The sequence below is a fragment of the Apaloderma vittatum genome, unplaced genomic scaffold, assembly GCF_000703405.1.
Source record: "Apaloderma vittatum isolate BGI_N311 unplaced genomic scaffold, ASM70340v1 scaffold14031, whole genome shotgun sequence".
NCBI classification, from domain to species: Eukaryota; Metazoa; Chordata; class Aves; order Trogoniformes; family Trogonidae; genus Apaloderma; species Apaloderma vittatum.
The window spans coordinates 24,245-45,833 of NW_009700893.1; the positions used below are offsets into that span (position 1 = coordinate 24,245).

The following is a 21,589-nucleotide window of genomic DNA, read 5'->3' on the forward strand; positions in this document are numbered from 1 at the left end:
CCCAAGACCAGCCCTGGCTGGAGGAGCTCCTGCTTGCAAAAACTTTAACAGGAACTGCTAGTTTTCCTCCACAGGGAGAAAAATGTGTTTTCAATGCCCTGTTCCCAAATGTGTTGCATAATAATCTTTAACAGCTCTGATCACCTGTGGGCAGGGAAATCCATAATTGCACATATTAAATACATAGGAGTTAGTCTTCTGAGCTTGTCTTAAACACCAGTCTCCTTTCTTTATACTCTCTGTGATAGGAGCAGTAAATTTGCACCGATTCTGTTTTAAATCTGCATTGGGATATGGATATTTTATTTCCCCTTTCTTTGCCAGTACTGGAAAACCTAACATGACTTTATTGTGTTGCTGTATGAGAACCAAAAAATTGATTTAATACAGCAGCCTACTTGCAATCCCTGGCTTAAGTGAAATACTAAGGGTAAAATCTCTCTGTCTAGCATGTGTAATACCAGAGCTATGAGCTCTGCATGGGAAATCCTATATGACTTGGTGGGAATCATTACAGAAAGTGTGTGTGCATCATGAAACAGAAAAAATCTCATTCTTAGATCTGTAGTTTAAATTGTCTCTCCTGGAAGAGCAAAATAGCCTAACAAATCTTCCCTCAGATATGCTGCTTAATCGCAGCTGGCTGCTCAGAGCACTACTGTTATGCCACTGGTCTGGAAGGAAAAGAAAACTCTTCCATGCCTAACACAAGGGGTATCATTTTCACTGAAAATAGTTCAGTTCTGCTCCACGTGGCAAGAAGTGGAACAGTTATAAAAAATAATTCAGACCCAAGGTAAGATAGTCGCAGTTCTTCTCAGTAAAGGACGTTTTATATCCATTTTGAATAGTCTGGATGTAATCCTGTGCTGTAAGTGTCTGATACTAAAGTATAAAAAAAATGGAATTGTCCTGAAGAAAAGAAAGCAATGAGAAGCGTAAGTAAATGGGAGGAAAATAGATTGTACATTGAGACCTCTATAAATTTACATTGATTTTTCATGCTGCAGTTGTGGTGAATAGTGTTTGGATAAAGGCAAAAATGTATGTTTTTATAAAATAAGAACAGAATTACAAAATGAAAATGGAGATAATTTGATCTCTTAGTTACCATTTGTTTGCCACTTTTCTGAGTACCTAGTTTTGCTATTATTTCACAATATATAGGAAATTTTGGCAAGAAAAAATGGTTATTGAATTGTGTTTTGTAGAATGAAAAAAAAAAAGTAAGAAAAAGCAGCATTTGCTAAGACATAGGCACCAAGGAAACTCAAGTTGTAAATCGTCCTTTGCTGAGCAGTGTTCTTAAGAGTTCCACTTCTGTGGATGTTCTGATAACAAACAAAAACTACGTGAGATGGGTCCTGAGGACTGACTAATTAATTACTAATACATTTCCATGTACTTGAATTTTCTTCAAATCAGTAAGTTTAATCAAAACATTGACAAATGTGAAGAAGTGTAGCATACAGCCCAAACATATGTATTTAGAATATAATGGATAGTCAGAGCTTCTTTACCTTGTCATGGTGGCTTTTGTCTAGGATGAAATTCAAAAGTCTGAAGCTGGGAGGAAGCTTGATGAAGCTGTTTACCTGTTGTGGCAGCTGCGTTACTGGATTTCACCCAGATACACTTTTATGCTCCCTTCTGTGCCCCTTCACGTGTACTTGGCACGTACAAATGTTTCCATTTGCAGGCAGAAATAACCTAGGGAGCAGTCAAACTCGGCTGGAGGTCGCTGATGAATGCAAATGAACCTCACGGCCATCAGCCGCGGTGATGTTGCCACTTGGCAGTGGCATCATGAGGCGCCGTGTCGCCGGGCTGGAGCGCTGGCAGCGGCCACCACTTTTCAGATCAGGGTTTTGCACAAGTACGGTTTTCATCAATACTTCAGAAGAAATCCATCTCTGAGTTCTGGTAGACAACTTGAACTGTAAGACGTCTTGAAATTGTCTTGTTAAGTTGCAGCTGAACCACCAAGCCGGTGAAATCAGTTTGTTTGCTTTAATTTTTTTGCTCATGTCTTGACACTTAGCACAAAAGTGACTCCCTGTCTAACTGAAGCAAGATAAAAAGCTCCACAGGGCCAGGTGACTGAGGAGGGGGGGTAAAAGGGCTTTTCAGAAAGAAAATGTTCAAAACATCACTACTGTCTGGGTGTGCTTTGCAGAGAGTCTGTAAGCCACGGTTCTTCATCATCCTCTCCATCTCAGCCACCCAAACAGCGAGAGGGAAGGCACGATGAGGGGGATGTTCTAAACATCTTCTGCAGCTGGGGAAAAAGATGCCTGAGTATGAAGAAGGAGCCTCTGCTGCCACTCTGCTCTTTGAGTAAACAACTTACTTTGCTTTCTACAAGTAAAGGAGGAAAATCAAGAGGAGAGAGGGTTAGTAATAAACAAAAGAAAGACTGCAAACGTAGTAAACCATAAAAAAACCATGCAGCTGATTATCAATAACCACCGTCAGTGCTCTGCCCGCTGCGCTGAGGAATGGCAGCCTGTTCCTGACATACCCCCAGCACCTCTATTACCCTGTTAGGGACTCCTGCTTGCAGTGATTGAAAACGTTTGAAGGCAAATTTTATTCATTTATTTAATTCATGTGAAATGGGAAGGTTCTGAGAGAAGGTGAGCAAAGAAGACATTTGGGTTCAGTGGGGCAGCCCACCAAAACATCATAAACCAGCTTCCCTTCCCTTGGTGGAACCCAGCATGGTCTTCCCAGGAGCTAATATGGTCTCTCCCCAGGACGGATGCTAAAACTGCTCCTCTGTTTAAGCAGTTGAAAATGTTTCTGGCTGTCTATATTCAGTAGAAGATTGTGAAAATCACAAAGAATTTATTAAGAATTTAATGCCAGTTTTTCAAGGCTCTTTGAATTACAGTAATTATAAATAAACCAAGCAAGGGGCAAACTGCATTATGAAATTTTTGAAGTCAAATGTAGCATTGCTTAAGGACACTATTTAAATTTCTTGAAAGGCACAAAGGAGGACTTTTACACTGTTCCGTAGTCACATGCTTTAGACATCAGGTGACATTTGCTGGAAACCTTCAAGACCATGTGTTTATGCAGAAAGGAATCAAAAGCTCCAGAAAATACAATCTTCTTGAATTTTTTTCTCAAATTACAGAACCTGCCTCTTCATCACAGCTCTGTACTGAAAGCAGAGGAATGTACAAACTCTTTATTTATCTACCTGTTTTATAGTTTTCATTCAAATAGTATTTGAATGCTTTTCCTGTGCTTTCAGATCATGCAGAACTCTCTCATAATGTATTTGTAATAGATATTATTTTAAAATAAATAATAATTAAAAAGTTTCAGGTTATTTACAGCAGGGGAAAGATGATTTCCTGTTGGGTGGGGACCACCAAATCACCCAGAGCTTTGAGATGTCTTCCTCTTAAAACAAGCACCCTGGATACACAAGGAAGGTGCTGGCTCTCAGGAGCTACATCTGGTTAGAACATAAATGAGAACTATTCACTATTTAAATGAGAGAAAATGTAGACTAAGACAAAACAGGCAATTTAAAAGAGACTCCATCCCTATTCATTACATTCTCGTTGGACAGGTACTTTTTTTTGGCTACGCTTCAGTCTAGGGCCATTTCCATGGCTGCAAGGGCTCTAATAATGTCTGTAAGGATCTGTTTCCCAGATCCTTAACTTTTGGCTAAGTTCCTTTCTGAATCCCATTTCCTTTAGTGTTTAAGTCAGTCCTCTAACACTTTTGCAGAAAGTTACGTGGAGAAAGCGTGGACGGACACAAGTTTTTTGCTAATAATAATTTACAGAGCTAATGCTGAGAGCAGGCTTCAAGATACATTACATCTTTAGGGAGACCTTTTAAATTCAGTAAAAAATGACTGGCCTGGGGGATTATAGTGAACATTTTGGGCGACCAGAAGAGTATTTAATTCTATTTCTTATGTACCTGCAAACCACTGAAAGGAAGCAATTTTTTACTGATCTACATAACCTTTCAATTACCTTTAAAGTCTCCAGGTAAACATGCATTGATTTAAATCCCAACAGCCTAAAGCAGGTTTTCAAACTGAATAAGATAAGGAATTTTAAAATGTCATAAGAATAAAGACAAGATTTATCTGGTTAGAGAAAAGGGTTCCTTTGATGTTTATATCTTTCCAAGTTTCTCTGTAATTAAGAACTGGGAAAACGAACTTGGACTTAGTGTTAGCACCCCAGCAGTATTTAGTGGGCATAATCAGCAATCACTGTTTTATGCTAAGCATTTCATGCCTGTGTAGTGATCATGCAGGCTGCCAAGCACCACTATTGCAGGAGTGTTTTCATGTGCTCTTGTGGTGCTGTGGTACAGCCTCGGCTCTGCCAGTCTTCTACCATGCCAGCTTCAGTGCCCTGGATAAATACGGCCCTACTTAGTACTTGCCATATAATTCATTGATTATTAGCAAAGGTTACTCTTGTATTAATCCAAGCTCTGGAGGTAGGCAAAGGACCAGCAGGTAATCTTTGGCGGCTTCCAACTTGTCCAAGACAGGCAGCAACCCTTGGGAGGCAGGAAGAGAGTGTGTCAGTCAGCAGAGAGTCACGAGCAGAGTTACACCTTCTCTTGTACGATTAGGGTAATGCTTTGGTGAGCCAGGACACAAACCTCAGTGGAATCCGTATGCCCACAGCGAGGGGAGGGTGCATAGAGGTGCAATCGTCCTCTAGGGACTCAAGCAAAATTTTACTGCCATCCTTTCCTCAGATATCATTGTGAGGGACTTCTCAACACCTGCTTCCTTGCTTCCACCCTCTCAGGCTGCAACTGGCCACAGCTGAAGCAAGCGGGAAGGAGGCTCTGGCCCCGGCAGCGCGGGTGTTCTAGGGGCAATGCAGCAGGGCTGAAGGCTTGATCTAATGTTTTTCTGCTCTTTTCTTTCTCTTGTTTTACACTTGAACAGGGGAAGTCTTGCCTGACTGCTTCAAAAGCTTTATCAAGCCTTGTGCAATAACTGTGTAAGAGGTGACCATCTGGAGATGATGGTGTATGAGCAGAAGCTGTGTCCATTTAGAGGAGACGTGGTTGCTGCTTCAGCAGTGTTCCCTGTGGAAAGCCCATCAGAGCCACACTTTGGAGTCTGCCCAAGCTCTGCTTTACTGGTGAGTCTGAATATGATTTCTTAGACCTAGATTGCCTTAAACGTTTTGGAGCCTTTGTGAGGGGCAGCAGTTGCCCTGCAAACTAAAGGAATTTGTATATAGTGATGCACGGTCAACTCTCTCCAATTTAAAGAGAGAGACAGTGGCTGTTTTGGCTTCCTGATTCTGCCGTGTATGATGGAAAAATATCCCCAAATTGTCCAAGTTCATTCACATTCAGACTCTCCTGTACCTTCAGCCTTATGGAGTAGGTTATGTTAGGTTGAAGATTAGAAGATTATAGAATCATAGAATGGCCTAGGCTGGAAGGGACCTTAGAGATCGTTTAATCCAACCTCCCTGTCATGGACAGAGATGCCCCTCAACTAGATCAGGCAACACATGGGGACCGAACCCACAACCTTGGTGTTATCAGCACCACGCTCTAACCGACTGAGCTAACCGGCCCCCCAAGATGAATGAATACGTTGCAGATCTCCTCAGCTGATATTTATAGCCAGCGCTTTCTTAAAAATAATCTGAAGATACGTAAAATGTCTTGAAAAAGTTCACATTTTGGCAGAAATGGTATTCTCTGCCAAAGGAAAGAGCAAGCAAATTGATACAGTGTGTCATATGATAGGATGAAGGATTAGTGATATAATAATGAGTTAGTGAAAATTATTGCTAGAAACTAGCCAGAAGGAAAAAAATATTCTAAAAGTTGTTTTATTTTAGTAAGATTGTTATTTCCAATTTCATTTAAGTGAAAAACCGCTCATGGTTTCTGTTTCATTGTGGAAGCTCTTCTGCAATGATCTTGCTTTTCCCATAAACTTTGGGAGGCTGGAAGGTCCTGCAACAACAGATGCTAGGAATGATGGGGCTTGGGGTCCATTAGCACAGCTCTTGGATCATGGATAATTTAGTTGATTTCAATTAAGTACAAAATTGGCAGCAAGTTAGCAATCCAGTGTGAAGTTAGTTAAGAAACTCAGTTCTTTGTTATATCTGAACTTGCAAACACGGAGTTGCTCCTTGTTCCCGAGTTAACTTCACGTTTGAACATCAAAGAATTTTGCTTTGGTATTTGCAACAAGAGCATGTGTATGAAACTTAAGTTTCCTGCAGATTGGTGCCCTTTATCCTCTGTAATACCCCAACAGGGCAAAAGTCTGGCAAACTACTCTAGATACTAGACTTAGGTGTGTGCACATCAGCCAGCCAGTTGCTAACAGTATCCGTAGCAGCTGAGTTTTGCCTGGTTTGGTTTTGTTTTGTTTTCAGTTGCAACACTAATTTTGGTCTCTTTCCTCATCCTGCTGCCAATTCTTACTACAGCTATGAGAATATAGCCATCTTCAAGACTTAAGCACCTGGAAACTGGCCATGGGGTTAAAAAAAGTAGCTGGTGCAGAAGGAATCGCAGACAGATGATCAGACGATATAATTAAAACCATGTTACTTTCTTAGGAAACATGCTAAAATTGAGTAATTTGAATATAAACCAGAAAACATCATGAATTGGCCCTCAGCAGTTTTCTGGCTCCTGTGCCTTATGTCAGAACCTCAAATTGCAATTTGGAAGTCCTGCTTCCAGAGGGAAATTTTTAGATGGCTAACAGCCAGCATCACAGCTCTGGGGCATCTTTTCTAGAGTTAGGTCCCTGCTGAGAGTCTGTGAGAGCTGAGCAGGGCAGCAAGATGCACAGCGTGCTCTGGGGCCTCTCAGCTCTTGAGTCCTCCAGCTGACCTCCTGGGCTGCGTGAATCATCGCAGACCCCACGTCAGAGGCGGGAATGCACTAAAAAGCAATTTATTTCCTTTTCCTGTGCACCAAGTAGTGCAATATATACAGACTCCTAAGTGAATGATCTAGGATGCATGGCCATAAATTACAGCCACACACACACACTAACAGATTTTTAAAACCAACACAAAAACAGCGCATATTGTTCTCACGTACTCTGTAGTTAGTTTATAGGACTCCCTCTGTTCATGACTGTTTCTGTTATGTTATTGCTGGAAGAATAAACCTTCTCAAAGTAGATCATCATAAGGATGGAATGTGTCCAGTGACCACTTAAGTAGGAGAAAAATCTCTTTGCTGCCAGAACCAGTTTATTGCAGCTGTGATCAAGAAGCCTCTTGTGTGCATTTATTTGTTTGTTCTCCAGTACTGCATTTAATATTGAGACACTCCGCTAATCTCTTTAACGTTACCCAATATTTTTCCAAACCGAAAGTAGATAAATAGAGAAGAAAAGGTCGAAGAGAGCCCACTGTTTTTCCAGCCCCAGTTTTCTCTGTCCAGATAGGACAGCCTTGTATGTCATCAGATGTCTGACGTGACTTGGTTACCTCAATATTGGATGTATTAGTGGCAGCCAGACGTATTTCCTGCTGCAAGGATTAATTTACATTGCTTGTGTTACTTGTATAACGCGTGGTCTTTGACAGGCACTGTGCTATAGTTTTGCTGTGAAAAGAAGGATGGACTTGTGCTTCAATAATAGAACCAAAAGTTTGGGTGTCCAGGCTTTTTCTCCTGGTACTGTCATGGATTTCACAAACTTGCCTGAATACTTTGTGTCTTTGTCTCCCCTCCTTTCCACATCTTCTGCACAGCATTGCTCAGAAGAGAAAAACAGGAGAAAGCTAACGTGATTGTTAGCAGATACGGACAATTAAGTAACTGTTAGCAGATAGACTGCAGCCGTTATTGTGTGGAGGACCAGAGGTGCTTCGTCCTTCCCTGGGTTCTGTACCTGATGGATGACAAAGTGCTGGTGCTCATGGTAGAGACCATCCCTTAGCAAGCGCCCTGATGAAGGGCTGAGGGATTAGATGACAAGCCAGACAGGGAAGTCCATCACTATATCAGTGTTTTTGAGGAGAACAGAAACCTTCTGACCTGATTCAGGCAAGTGTCTGGAGAACCAGAAGCACTATCTTGTAAGGGGCGGAGGAGAGCTGTGGTATCTGAGTTTCTAGGTGTGGTCCTGAGAAGTACAGGCAAAGCCAGCTCTCTGGGAAGAACAGGCAGGAGGATTTGACCAGTGGTTACAGAAGATGATTAAGGGGGATTCATTTTGCTAGAAGTATCACATGATAGAGACTTTGAATGTATGAGTAAAGGGCACCAGTGGTACAGAAGCTTGAAACAGCACCAGCTGGAAAGACAAGTCATGTCAGAGCTGTGTCAGCACCTACCTGTGTACAGCTCTGCTTGTGCTCTTGGGCTGGCTTGGAGGGGTCTCAAATAATTGCTGAATACCGTGTCCCAACAGGGTCACCGGTGTTGTATGCACATGTGAGTTCCCATGTAGGCTTCGGGAGGATGCACAGACTGCTGCAGACAAGGGGTTTCTGGTGGCCGTTTCCCTGCGCAGAACCTGTGTGAGGGGCCCAAGGGAGTCGTGTCCCCAAGTACACAAAAGCAGAGGACCAGGGAGCTCGGGGGGAGTGGGAGGCGTGCAGGGCAGGGGGTAAAGGCGTCAATCTCCAGGAAGCCAGGTAGGTCAGACAGACACAGAGATATCTGAATCAGACTCTGGGCAGGAGGATCTACGGTGAGATTTGAGGCAGCCTGATCTCAAGGCAGGCAGCTGTGCCTGCAGGCTAGGTCTCTCTCTTATGTGACGCCAAGTTCCTACGGGTGAAGTTCAAGCAGCACTTGGCTTTGCAAGGGCCTGTTGGTCTCTGGCCCCATGGGAGCTGCTGTGCAAGCACATAGGCCATGGGAGAGTGCTGAAGACTCTCTTCTGCCCCAAAGAGTTAATGTATACTCCGCATGAAGGTTATTCTCCACCTCATCTGCTGTCCTTGCAGAAAAGGGAAGTGATACCAGGCTCTTTTAAAACATGCAACCCGTGGTTATAAATGGCTGTTTCAGTTTTCTATGACTCTAGTTCTATTTCATCCTTAAAGATACTTCAAGAGAAGTCCATACTTGCAGAAGGCAACTACAGTAACAAAATCTCATGTGACTAGACTGAAGTGCCTCCCAAGCGAGAGCTCTACAGATACTTGTCAGGCTCAGAAGAACACAACAGCCCTGGTTAGACAGAAAAGCAAAACTATCAGAGATCAAAACTGTACCCCATTAGTCTCCCTTTAGAAGTTATGGGGAGTGTGGTTTTACATGCACACATGCAAATGTTGCTTGTTCGACTCACACAGAAGGGTGGATTTATTTTGTATAATTAGTGCTAATCTAATTCTTTTGTGGGGCATATGCAATGGGTACATTTCATCTGATCTGCAAAGATAAGGCTTCACAGAAGACCTACAGAAGCATGATTCAAATCTGACTAGAAAGCATTTAGAGCACACCGCCATAATGAAACAGAAATTCGGGATGTGATTGCTGCAGGTACTTCAGAAGCACCAGATCACTTTTCTGATGACTGCTGTGCAATTAGCAACATAATAGATCTGCCTGCTGGAAGGGGTAAGATGTAAAACTTGTTTCTTATGTCTCTCATGTGACATGGTGAGAACAAACTGTACTGCCTGTGGAGGAAAGACAAAGCAATCTGAGGACCCGACCAGAAATGTTGATCAGCCAGCTGACATTTAAAGCTTGTTGCTCTTGGTCTTCTTCCCTCCATTTTAAGATCTGGTTTTGCTCTTTTGCAGGAGGGGAAATCCCACCAGGGATCCCGTGGCATGACGCCGTCTTATGCCTTGCTTTAGTCTGGAGACCAAACTGAAAAGTTGCAACAGTATCACAGATTAAAGAAGAATATTGCCTAAAGTTGAGCTGCTCAGAGCTACTCTCTGTTTTGTTTGTTTGGGGTTTTTTTTTGCGTGGTTATTCCTAACAGGCAAACCAGGCAATTGCAGGTGAGAGTTTCAAGACCAAGAGGTGTACTCGTTCCCAGTATTAGGGGGCTCATCTGTTCTTACACTGAATGGAGAGATGTTCCCTTCTTATGGCCAGGCCCTAAATCACTCCCAGGAGCATGGCGGGCACATACCACTGCCTGCCCCAGATGCTCAGTGTCACACTGTCATCGCTGTCTTCACGAGCAACAGCTTATTTAGGTTTAAAAGCAAGGGAGCAGCTCTGAGGACGTGTACTGTTAGTCCTGAGAGGCAGGGATTTGTATCTAGTGGTTTGTTCTTGGCTTGGCCAGCTCTTAACTGACGAAGAAAAGGACTTTCTCAGGTGAGATACTTCCTAAGACATCTCTGAGGAAGTACCACAATATTCTGATCACGAGTCAAGCAGGATGCCTTAAAAAATCCTGTTTCCTCCTTTCTGAGAACGTAGTCTTTCAATAAGATGGTCGTCCCATGCCACAGCCTCTGCTTTCACCAGGCAGTAAGTGTTCAGCTCTTAAGTGTCCTCCTAAATCCTCATTTCCAGTCGCTTTTCTTGCTCTCTCAATCTCCTTCTACTTGTCATGCTGCTCTCTGTCAACTGCGTGCTCAGAACCAAGCATGGCATTACCACAGGTGAAGATCCGTACAGCTCAAATGACATTTTACTGATCTAAACCACTGTGGCTTCATATCTCACTTACTGTCAGTAGATTTCAACTCTACAATCTTCCGTGCCTCTCTGAATAAGAGTAGTACAGATTTTTTTCCTTCAGCTGCTGGCTTATATTAGGTCAAATACAATTAAATATACTTAAATCGTCTAAATACAACCCATGGCTTTCTTCCTCCACTATTGTCCAGGTAAATATCAAATTACAGTTTCTCTCTATCCTCTACATTAGGACATGGGAAATGGACTATAAATAAAAAGCATTCACTCCCTTGTCAGTATTTTTGACTTATTGCTAACCCCAAACACTGTTACATAAACATCTGACACCTCTTAAATGTCTGTACCAAATGCCTTCCTAAAAGGCAGATGATATGTCTTTGGAATTGCCTCAAATTATTTGTAACTATCAACAAAATAAGTACCTTTGCTTGCCAAGATAACTTCCCCAGACTGCTAGCACATCCCCAGTGCTCTATCACTCATCTGAATAATTATCAAAACTATAGCAAGTCCATTAGCTGATTCCCTTACTGACCAGTACAGCAAATGAATGACGTGGATTTCTACTGTGCTGCAGTAAGCTCACATTTCATAAATATTTTCTTACTTGCCTTTTATCAGTTACTGCATTACATTACATCCTCATTGATTTTTCAATTATCCCTCAATTCAAGTATTTTTAAAATAGATTTCCACCATTTCAGTGTTATCAATCTCACTTCCGTGCTCCTCTATTAATAGGCCTTTTGTATTCCTTTCCCCTAGATGTGCTTGTGAAAGCTCTTCTTTCCATATCCCTCTGGCTGGTTTTAATTTATTGCTGTTGATGCCCTCAGCTTTACTCTCTGAGACTTAAATCTAGTCAGGTGAGTATTTGCAGTCCATCTTCCCTCATTCAGTGTAAGGCGACCTTGACCGCTTGCTGCTGCATATAATGAAACTACAGAGCATGTGGTTACTACAATGGTTAACTTTTAAGACAAAATTGTAATGCTTTCTGGGGATCACCTTTATTTCCCACCCCCCTTCTCTGCTACTAACTCACATTTTAAGATCTCCCAGTGCTGCTACTCTCACCTGGAGGCAAAAGGGCAGAGAAAATTCCCTTTGTTAGACACTGGGTTGCTTCCTCTGCTGGGGCAGTGGAGGAGTTTTCTCCTCTACAGGGCCCACCTCAAGTGCCTCTGTCTGAGGACTAACCCATGATCTCTTGGAAGCCAAAACTTCAAATCATTCTTCAAATTAGTTGCTTGTACCACACCGCAGGAATTTCAGTGACTCAAAATCCTGTTATTTCAAAGTGAGGCAACATCACGTGGAGTTTGAATGTTCTAGCCTATGTCACAGAGCAAGTTCTTCTACTTATCACGACATGTTCCACCTCTTTGCTTGGACCTTCACCTCATGTTTCTCTTCTAAAACAAGGTACAGGAACTGACATCTGTGAGTTTGCTGCCACTTTGTACCTGTTTTTAGATGCCAGACTACCATGTGATGACTTCCTGGAGAGCAGCCATATACCAAACAAAAAAGCAGTTGCAAAAAGGAAAAGTTAAGACAAATTAAAGATTGTAGTTAAAAGAAGATATTTAGCTGCCTTTGTACTTGCACCCAACTTAGATATCAAGTATACCAAAAGCAGATCAGGATTAACATCCCCCCTCTCCAAAAGAAAGAAATACAATGCAAATGTTGGGACAGATTGCTTTGATCCACTGACAAATTGTTGCTTATTTTCTGCAGTTGAGTAAGCCTGCTAGAGCAATATTTTTTCCTTCTATTCTACCCTATCCTTATCTCTGCTTCTCTAGCCAAATGCACAACTTGCCTTTTGCTAGCTAAGTCTTATCACACTGCTCTCTGCCACCTTTTTAGATGCTCAAAAGCCCCATTTGTGCTGAAACAACAAGTTTCAGTATCTCTGTAATAGTGATTTTTTAAATTTTTCAGTGAGGGTAGAGAAAATCTAAGAAAACCCCCCATAACCAAAAAAACAAAAAAAGTATTTGTTTACCGAAAAAAAAACCTTGATCAAATATGATTTTTAAATTTTATTGCCATCTAAATTATGAATACCTCCCTTAGCCTATTTCTTAATAACAAGGTGGTATCAAAATTTCCTTCTTCTGTTAGGTCCTGTAGATGAGAAAGATGCTTCAGAATATGTAGCTAAAGTTCTTTTGGGTGCATACAGTAGATTATCCAGATTTTTCATGACCTTAAAATTGTTATGCTATTTTTTTCAAGCAAAAGCACTTACACTTAAAGTGCTTGTGCATTTTTGAGCCTTGAAAGTTCTTGGCACAGCTTAGCAGCAGCAGCCTGCTGAGATACACTAAAAAAGACTTAAGGTTTTATCTCATCACTTTGAGTTCAAAAGCAAGATGTTTTAAGCTCTCGCATGGCACAGCAGCAGCACTGAGTATAAAGACACTTCAACTTGGTAAAGGCAGCACTAGCATTTGTCTGCAGTAGCCCTAGCCTTAGCTGTAGTGCTTTAAGAGGATGAGCATTCAGAAAAAAAAGATTAGAGGAAAACACAGATGAGTTCAAAACTATTACTAGTGTAAACGTAAGGCAGGACATTCATTAAATGTATGTTGTAAAACATACCATAGGATACCTAAGGTTATCAGCAGGACATAACTCTGTACCTTTACCCCAAAATACACTCTTGCCATGCTAGAATGCTGCTTTAATACAATAATAATTATAACTTTGTGCAAAAGTGAGTTTAACAGCTTTTGTAGAGATGGAAGTTTTCTGTAACTATAGTGGCATAACAGATCTTGGTATGTTCCTCTGTCAAAATCTGAGGATTAACTGGCCTAAACAATCCAGCAATCGAAGTGAGCCCCGACAGATGTACGTGGCTTAATTTGTGCACCTCAGTACCGCTCTGGAGACTCCCTTTGGAAAAATCACACTCCATGGGAATTAAATGGAACTCTAGGCCAGCGTATCAGCATTTGGTTTGACAGTTACAAGAAGCCTGCACTGGGTCATCTGCAACAATAACCAAACCCAGATGCCTTCTTTCACCCACAAAACAATCCCAGAACAATCCCTATAAGCACCCCGGTACTGTAACGTGACACTGGCAGGTTTCTGGCACCCATGCCCTGAGCACACGGGCTGAGGCACCGCGGTTTCCATTAAGGCTGCCGAGCGCCTGCCCACGGCCTCTCGGCCCAAACGTTCAGTTGGCTCAGGATGCTTCAGCAAGCCAGGGTGCTGTGCTCCTCTGGAAGGAAACAGGGCTACAGCGAAGTTTCACGTAGTACCACGGGGTCCACAGCAAGAACTGAAATGTTATCTTTAAGCATTAAAGAACCAATACATTTAGTTCTAAGGATTGTGCACTAAACATTTGCTTTCCTGTTAAATAGGAGGTTTGGTAATTTTAAGGCATTAATGGGAAAGCCTGATTAAGAAGAAATTTCTCTTCACCTGACTCCAATGCGTCCTCCTCCAGATTTCTGAGCTCTGCTTAATAGCATCTTGGCAAAACAGATACATTAGTATCCTCAGCTCAGAAAAGTTACAGCTAATATATGCACACATCGAATTTGGAGAACAAGACAACAAAATCCTATCAATGCGCATAAATGTAAGGAGTGGGTTTGCAATCAGTTCCAAAGTTCCATCTGAAAGGTGTCCCCACAGCAAACCACACACTCCTCGTACACAATGAAGGCTTTTGAGGCTGTCCTCCCCAACTCTATTCCAGTCCCACCTGCATTAGGAGCTCAAGCACAACAACTCACTAACAGAGGCTCAACGGCACAGCTGGGACAAGGAACGGACGCTCAGCAGACAGAAGCGCGTCGCTGGGCACGGACCACGCAGGTGCCCTGTGCCTCCAGACACACCTGTCAGAGGCTGCACAAACCCTTCAAAGAAGAGGCAAAAGACAAGCTGGACCAACAGGGAGCGGTCTCGCGCTGCGACCGCTTCTTGCTGGCACTCTGCTCACAGCAGGCTGCGAATCTCAGCGAAGCATTCTTCATTTGGACAAAGCCTTCATGATAGCGTTTTTGCCCAGCATGTCACAGCACAGAAAGCAAAAGGGAACTTTAAATGTTATTGTCATTAGTTTTCTTGGATGTAAAAGGTGCGTTCCAAAATAACCACAAAATTATCAAATTCAGTGTCCAGAGATGTACACTTGAGAGTTTACTACTGCACAAGACTTATAGATTAAATTAAAATTAACCCAAAATAGAAGCATTTTATTTCATTACTGAACCACAAAAATGGGTAGTTGAGGGATCAGGCAGTTACAAAACTATGCTATTTTTGAATAAACTTAGAAGTCCTAAACATTTAAAAGTTCTAATGGTGGTGGCTTAAGAGGAATCTTTCCCAGCGTAAACCTCTTTGCTTCAAATTGTTTCAACTCTTCAGCAGATAATTCGCTCATTGGTGTAAATAACTTCTCTGTTGTAGTATTGTTCGTGACTGTTGCATTAGAAGCTGCTAAGGCTGTAAGCGGAGCATTGCCTGCTGCATTCACAGCAGCAGAACTGCCAAACCCTGAAAAGCCAGAAGTTCCAAACGCACTAGTAGTTTCAGAAGTTTTAAATGAGAAGGAGGCTGCAGATGGAGCTGCTGAGCTGCCAAGACCAACAGAATGGGATACACTAGGAGAGGATGTTCCCCCGAACGCAGGAGGATTCCTGGCAACAGAAGAGCTCCCAAAAGCAGGGGTGTTTCCAGCTGATCCACTGGTGAGACTGGAACTTGTTTTAAAGGAGAAACTGCTCGCGCTGGTGCTGCTGCTCTTCACAGGAAAGCCTGCAATTACATAAATTATAAAAAACGTTACAATGTCCCCACCTGTGATACTGAACTGCTGCTGGATCTCCACAGTGGAGAAGAACAAAAACTCAGGAACTCAGGTTCTTAATGCAGGAACTTACTTGATAGGCCAAAGCTTGGTGTTTGCTGTCCTCCACATCCAAAGGAAGGCAATGGTTGTGTGCCCACGTTCCTCAGTTCAGATAGCTTAAAACAAATCCAAATGCCTAATAAGAACTAGATTCCAAACCAGGGAAAAAGCTTTCAATAAATGCCTGAAGCAAAAGTAGAGCTGCCCAGCCCAACTTAATACGACAGAGAGCAAGTTAGACACCGATCGCTTTCGTCACCATCGCGTGCTCTTGCAGCTATGAACAAAATGCTTTAAGGCATTCCCTGGAAAATACTCCAGAAACACAAATATATCACACTTTACACGTTTCTGCTCTCAGTCAATGACCTGAACACATCTTTCAGCTCTCGGTCTCATCTCTCATCTATTTCACTTGGTACTTTATGATCCTCTCTACGTCACTGCTTTCACTTGGTCTCTTCCTGCACCTCAGCACGTCTCCTCTTCCCAAAGAGCCCAAAGCCCGCTTCTTCCTCTTCAGCACTGAGCATACCAAGGGGTATAATCATATTCCTAAAACCTCACTGCACTTCATGCAAACTCCACGGAAATCAACTTACTCTGCACACACTCCCCCCACCCCCCCATTACTTAATCCTGGCTCCAACTCAGGCGTTCTTCTCTGACACACTCAGAAGTCACGAGTGTTTGTCACCTGCTCAGGGACAACTTCTTTATGTCTTCAAATTTTATCCAAACAGCGTCTCGCCTACCTCTCTACCATTACCAAAATGCTCTATTTTTCCTAAGATGGCCTCGAGGACAATTCTGGTCTCCTTCAAAGAGTCAACACGAGCGCATGGAAGAAAAAGGCTGGGTGGGTATTTGCCTCTTACTGTGCAGGCACTCGGATCCCAGCCTCAAGCAATGGTTACTTTTTGGGTGGTTTGCAGTGACAATATTCCAAACCCGGGAACCAGCTGCTGCCTGGAACCATCCCACTTCGTTGCTTTCCTCAGCTAACTAAAGGGGTTTAAAACGTCTGCCTGCAAGTCCTTGATTTCTATTCCAGAGAAAAGTGCACACAAGAATCAGAACTGCAGAGACTTTTGCATTCACCTCACACAGGCAGCGCTGGACTATTCAGCAACGTTTCTAGCACCTGTTAAAAAACAGACTCTGAGGTGGGACAGTTTTCAAACTGCAATCATTACCGTGTTCTGGAAACCCTCCTTACACCCTTTCCACTTTTTCTAATGATCTCAGGGGCGTTCTACTGTTACTGTCAAGGGCTCGGTGATGCCAGCCAGCCCAACACTTTCAGGCCAGATGGTTTTCAAGGCTGCTGTGCCAGAACATGACCCGTCCTAGCGGACATCTTCAGAACAGATCATAGATCAACCATCCCATTGACAATGAATCTAGGAATCAAACATTCTCATGTCTCAGCTACTGAGGTGCAAACCCGAATGCACTAAAAGAATCATGTAGAGTTGATTGTAAAACAGAATCTTCAAAGCAACACCTCTCATGTATTTATATAAAGTCAGTAAAAAAAAACCAAAAAAAACCAACCCCTCATGAATCTAAAGAAAAAAAAAAAGACAATCAGGAACAGAAACATTTTACCTTCCATTAACACTTACCAGAGCTGCTTTCGTTGGTGCATTTAAAGCTTTCAACTGACGCACACGATTTTTCCACTGTTCTGCTAACTGTTGGACAGAATTTATCTAAAAAGGGGGAAAAGAAAAGCATGTTTTTATTATTAATGAAGAGTTAAAAAAAATTAAGAGTGATCTGACAGATAGAATGAAAGACTTCTAGAATTAGAAACTTTGTTAAGCCAAGAAGACAAGATTTTTGTTTTCCTGAAACATCAAGGGGAAAAGCTGAAATTTTGTGTCAGAATTCCTTTCAATGTTCCTGTTATTGCCCTTAAATCAACTTTTTTAGTTCACATAACAAAAAGATTACAAAATGTCCTCGGGCTTTTTAAATCTGAAGTTCTCTTCCTCTGAATTAGGTGCTTGCAGATAAAAAACACCACAACATCCTTAATTTAAACCAGCCCCTTTCACCGAATCCAACAGATCACTGCACAGATCAGACACACCGATCACTAGCCCCTCTGTGTCTGTCTGATAACCGTGATTAAAGTATTACACAAGAAACTGGAAAGTCACTCTTCAGGAATCTCAAACCTGAATTTCCTACGTTTAGGTGTCTTTATCAGCACATCTTCTTTGAGGCCTGGCCTAATTCGATTTTCCTTGCAAACTAGCCAAGTAAAACATAAAATGTCCCAAAGCCTGCAAGAGTGGAAAGAGCAATCTTGTTTGTAAATCAATTCCTTCACTTTTCAAAAGGGTCTTGCATCACAAACATCAAGAATTCTTTTGTGTCCAATCAAATGCTGGATGATCAACGTTGCCTGCTGTCAGCTCTTATGCAAGAGATTCGAAAATTCAGATTTTGACCCAGTTTGAGAGCACATGCTTTGGAAAAGATGTGTTGTACTTGGAGATGCTGTGACAGAACTGTATCAAACAGTTATCATCTATACACTGAGACTTCAATGAATTTGCACTCCATGCTTCACTGAGCCCACAAATGGGTTGGTTTTTGTTGTTGTTGGGTTTTTTTAATAGCCAGGTATTGTGTATTAATTGTTTTGATTTGTTTTTTTAATTTAAGGGGTTTTTTTAATAAAAAATCCCTCTCCTGTCTCCAAAACCACAATCTGGTAATTCTAAACATGTGAAGCAAGCATGGACACAACAGCAATTCCTTCTGCAATACAGCACCAAGAGGAAAAGGAAAGCACTTGTGACCATCCACCAGCCTAATCTTTTTCCGGGCACATCACCCAACTGTGCTAGCTTCCCTAATACTGACAGGCCTGTGAGGGAGAAACAGTACACTTAATTTTGAATATACACATAAAATCCCATATATATTCTTTTACAGAAATTGTACACTCCTTTAGATGCAGCTGCTAGTTTCAGCATTCATTCCCTGCGATAAAGGTTAAGCAAAAGGACAAGGCCAAACAAACTGCCCCTGTGTTCTACCTGAAGTGCTCTATACCCAGCTGCGACAGCCAGACTGACTTAAGGGCATTCAAAGTATTAAATGTTTTGAGACAGGATTCAGCCACTTCCACAATAACACACAGGAGCAGGGACAAGACTCAGCCAAGGAGTGGCTAGCTTTCGAAAGACCAGACACGGAACTGAGACCAGCTAAAGATCTATTGCCTCCACTTTCTGTAGGAGCTGATGTGTTCAGACATTTAGGCCACCAGTTTTAGATCTGACACTTTTAGCCCATGATCTCGCACAGAAACAGGATGTTACCACAGAGCATCCAGACTTGCAGCTATTCTTGCATTCGATTCGGTGCACTGTATAAAAAAAAAAAAAATGGCATTCTGATAATCTCTTAGAGTTTGATAATTAAATGAGTCAAGAACTGCCATCTGAAAACCAGAAAAAAGTCCTGTCTCTAAATTTGGTTGCATAAGAAGTCAGCACTTTTTACATACTTACATAGTTCTGAATGTTATTGTTTGCTCTACAGTTATAATACTCGAGACGCATCTCTTCTGGTGACAAATCTGTGAAGCCTGTAAGGAGAGGAACAATGAAAAACCTCCAAGAAAATATTTTCATACTTCCCATCTGTAGTTACACAGACACAGGCCTTAGTTCTTCACCTCTGAGTCAGTTCGGCTGGGGACACAAAAAGGATTCCTTAGAGAACTTCAAGGATGGGAATGTCTAAAGTGAATGTGCCATCATCCAATATTTTTTTCTGTTGCATCACAAGGCAAATCATCACCTTGAAATTGTTCCAGAGAGGTAAAGCAGAGTGGACAAGGGTAGGAAACATCCAATAAACATTACCTACCTGACACATTTGGTTTGTCTTTCATCGGTGAGTAAGACGAAAAAATCCATTGCCCTGAAGATTCCCAAATTTCCATGTCTTTCACTACACCTTCGCTAGAAACCAAAACAGAATAAAACCACAGATGAAGATGAAATTATGTGGTCAAAAATAAAACCACCAGATGCAATTGCCGAGTTTGAACCCAAAGTCAGATTCAACTACCTGCTACCACGAAAATAAAGGATGTGTGACACTAGTCATAACTAACATGAGAAGTACTCAGTTCTCTATGGAAAAAATGCAGTTCTTCTGTAATATAACATAAATGTCCCTTCGCATCATTTCACTTTGTCATCTAACTGCAAGTAGATTGAAACAGATGCTAAAAAACATTTTTTAATCATCATATAGCATACACTGTTACAGGATTGTCCCTGAAGCTGTAGATCACAACACAATTTAAAACCTTCTCAATACCAGAATAAATGAACACGCATAAATAGGAAAATAAATAACATTAATTCATAAGAAAAAAGTAGTTCAAGGATTAAAAATAGAGACAGTATTCCATATAAGCTATTGGGAAAGAATCAAAAGCATAAAAAAGCAAACATTGCAAAAGCAGAGATTTAAACTACATCAGCAAAAGTAAATTCAAATGTAAAGAAACAGTGAAAGGATAAAAAATAAAGTGGAAAAGCACATCACTGCAGAGTAACAAAACCAACAAAGACTTTAGTTTGGATGTTTGTAACAAAACATACATTCACATTTGAAAAACTGAATAAATAACCTGTTAAGCATTTTCTTAAAGTAATCTTAAAAAAAGTAATGGAAAGTGGTTCCAAAACCTTGCTGCTCCAGGAAATTCCACTGCCTGTTGCTTCTCCTCTCCTGCCCTGGAATCACCCTGAACCTGCTCATCACTCTCAACTGACTCTTAACAAGCACGAACATGAAACCCGGTCTCAATAGTTCTGCTACCGGCAGACCAATCTGTTATCTTAAATGTCAGGAAAACTAAGTCAAAGTTATTTTTCTGAAAGAGTTGTTTTTTGGTTTTCAGTGGTTGAAATGCTGCCCAAGGAGTTGTGACCCCTTATTTGCAAGAAATGAAATCTTTATTTTCTTCCTTATCCTCTTGCCCACAACGTAAATACCACTCCGTCTTACTCGTATAACACTCATCTAGCTGCCCAATCCAGATTCAAAACAAAGATCACTTTCTTCCCAGGCCAGCTTAACTCAGGAGAACGAAGCAAAGCAGTGTCTTCTGTGGTTCTTCCTACACATTCCAGCTTCTTCTTCATGATCGTGTCTTCTAGATTACTTCTAGAAAGTCAGTAAGCCTTTGAACTGCTAATTCTAAATGCTTTCAGTGAGACAGCAATAGAACTTACAGAAGTCTTTCCTCTTCATCTTTATGGCTGTCAGCAACATTTGGACTGCTCGTTAACACAGAGAATCGGTTCTGCGAAAAGTCTGCATTTCTGTTGCCTGAGGACCCAGATGCCAAGGAGCCAAGAAATCCTCTTCCATGATCTCCACTGCCACCCCATGTATTAGACTTAAAGGCAGATGGCTGTATAACATTAGCGTATCTTGAGTTAGAAGTATCCCATCCTCCTCCTCCTCGGCTAGTACCTTCCAATGAAAGAAAAAAAAGCAGTAACAGTCTTGAGCAGAGAAGGCTGAGAGGACATCTTATTAATGAGGAGTGGGGGTCAACAGGAAGGTGCCAGTCTCTTCACAGTGGTGCCCAGTAATAGGACAAGATAGAACACAGGAAGTTCCAACTCAACATGAGGAGAAACTTCTTCCCTGTGCGGGTGCCGGAGCCCTGGCCCAGGCTGCCCAGAGAGGGTGTGGAGTCTCCTGCTCTGGAGCCTTTCTGGACACGTTCCTGTGTGGCTGCCCTGGGGGATCCTGCTCTGGCAGGGGGTTGGACTGGGTGATCTCTAGAGGTCACAGAATCACAGAATCACAGAATGTTAGGGGTTGGAAGGGACCTCTGAAGATCATCTAGTCCAACCTTCATCCCAGCATACCTAACCAAACCCCCAGCATTCCGTGACTCTATGAACACATAAGTCTTTAATCATTAAGGTATTGAACAGCACAACGCCAACAAAAGATGTGAGAATAACTATTCTTGTGGCGGCAGTAAGACGTCTGTAAAGAAGACGCAGGCTTCTT

The 21,589-nt window shown here is 42.0% G+C and overlaps 1 protein-coding gene across 1 annotated transcript; it reads right to left on the bottom strand.

The window, feature by feature from the left end:
• Positions 1-14,944: 14,944 nt before the first annotated feature.
• Positions 14,945-21,037, bottom strand: NUPL2 (nucleoporin like 2; the record flags this gene model as incomplete). The annotated part of the gene is made up of 6 exons (XM_009878942.1): positions 14,945-15,423; positions 15,549-15,633; positions 17,146-17,232; positions 19,051-19,127; positions 19,412-19,506; positions 20,794-21,037. Coding segments are annotated over 6 exons (1,067 nt in total), but the record flags the coding sequence as incomplete, so codon positions are not given.
• Positions 21,038-21,589: the final 552 nt, after the last annotated feature.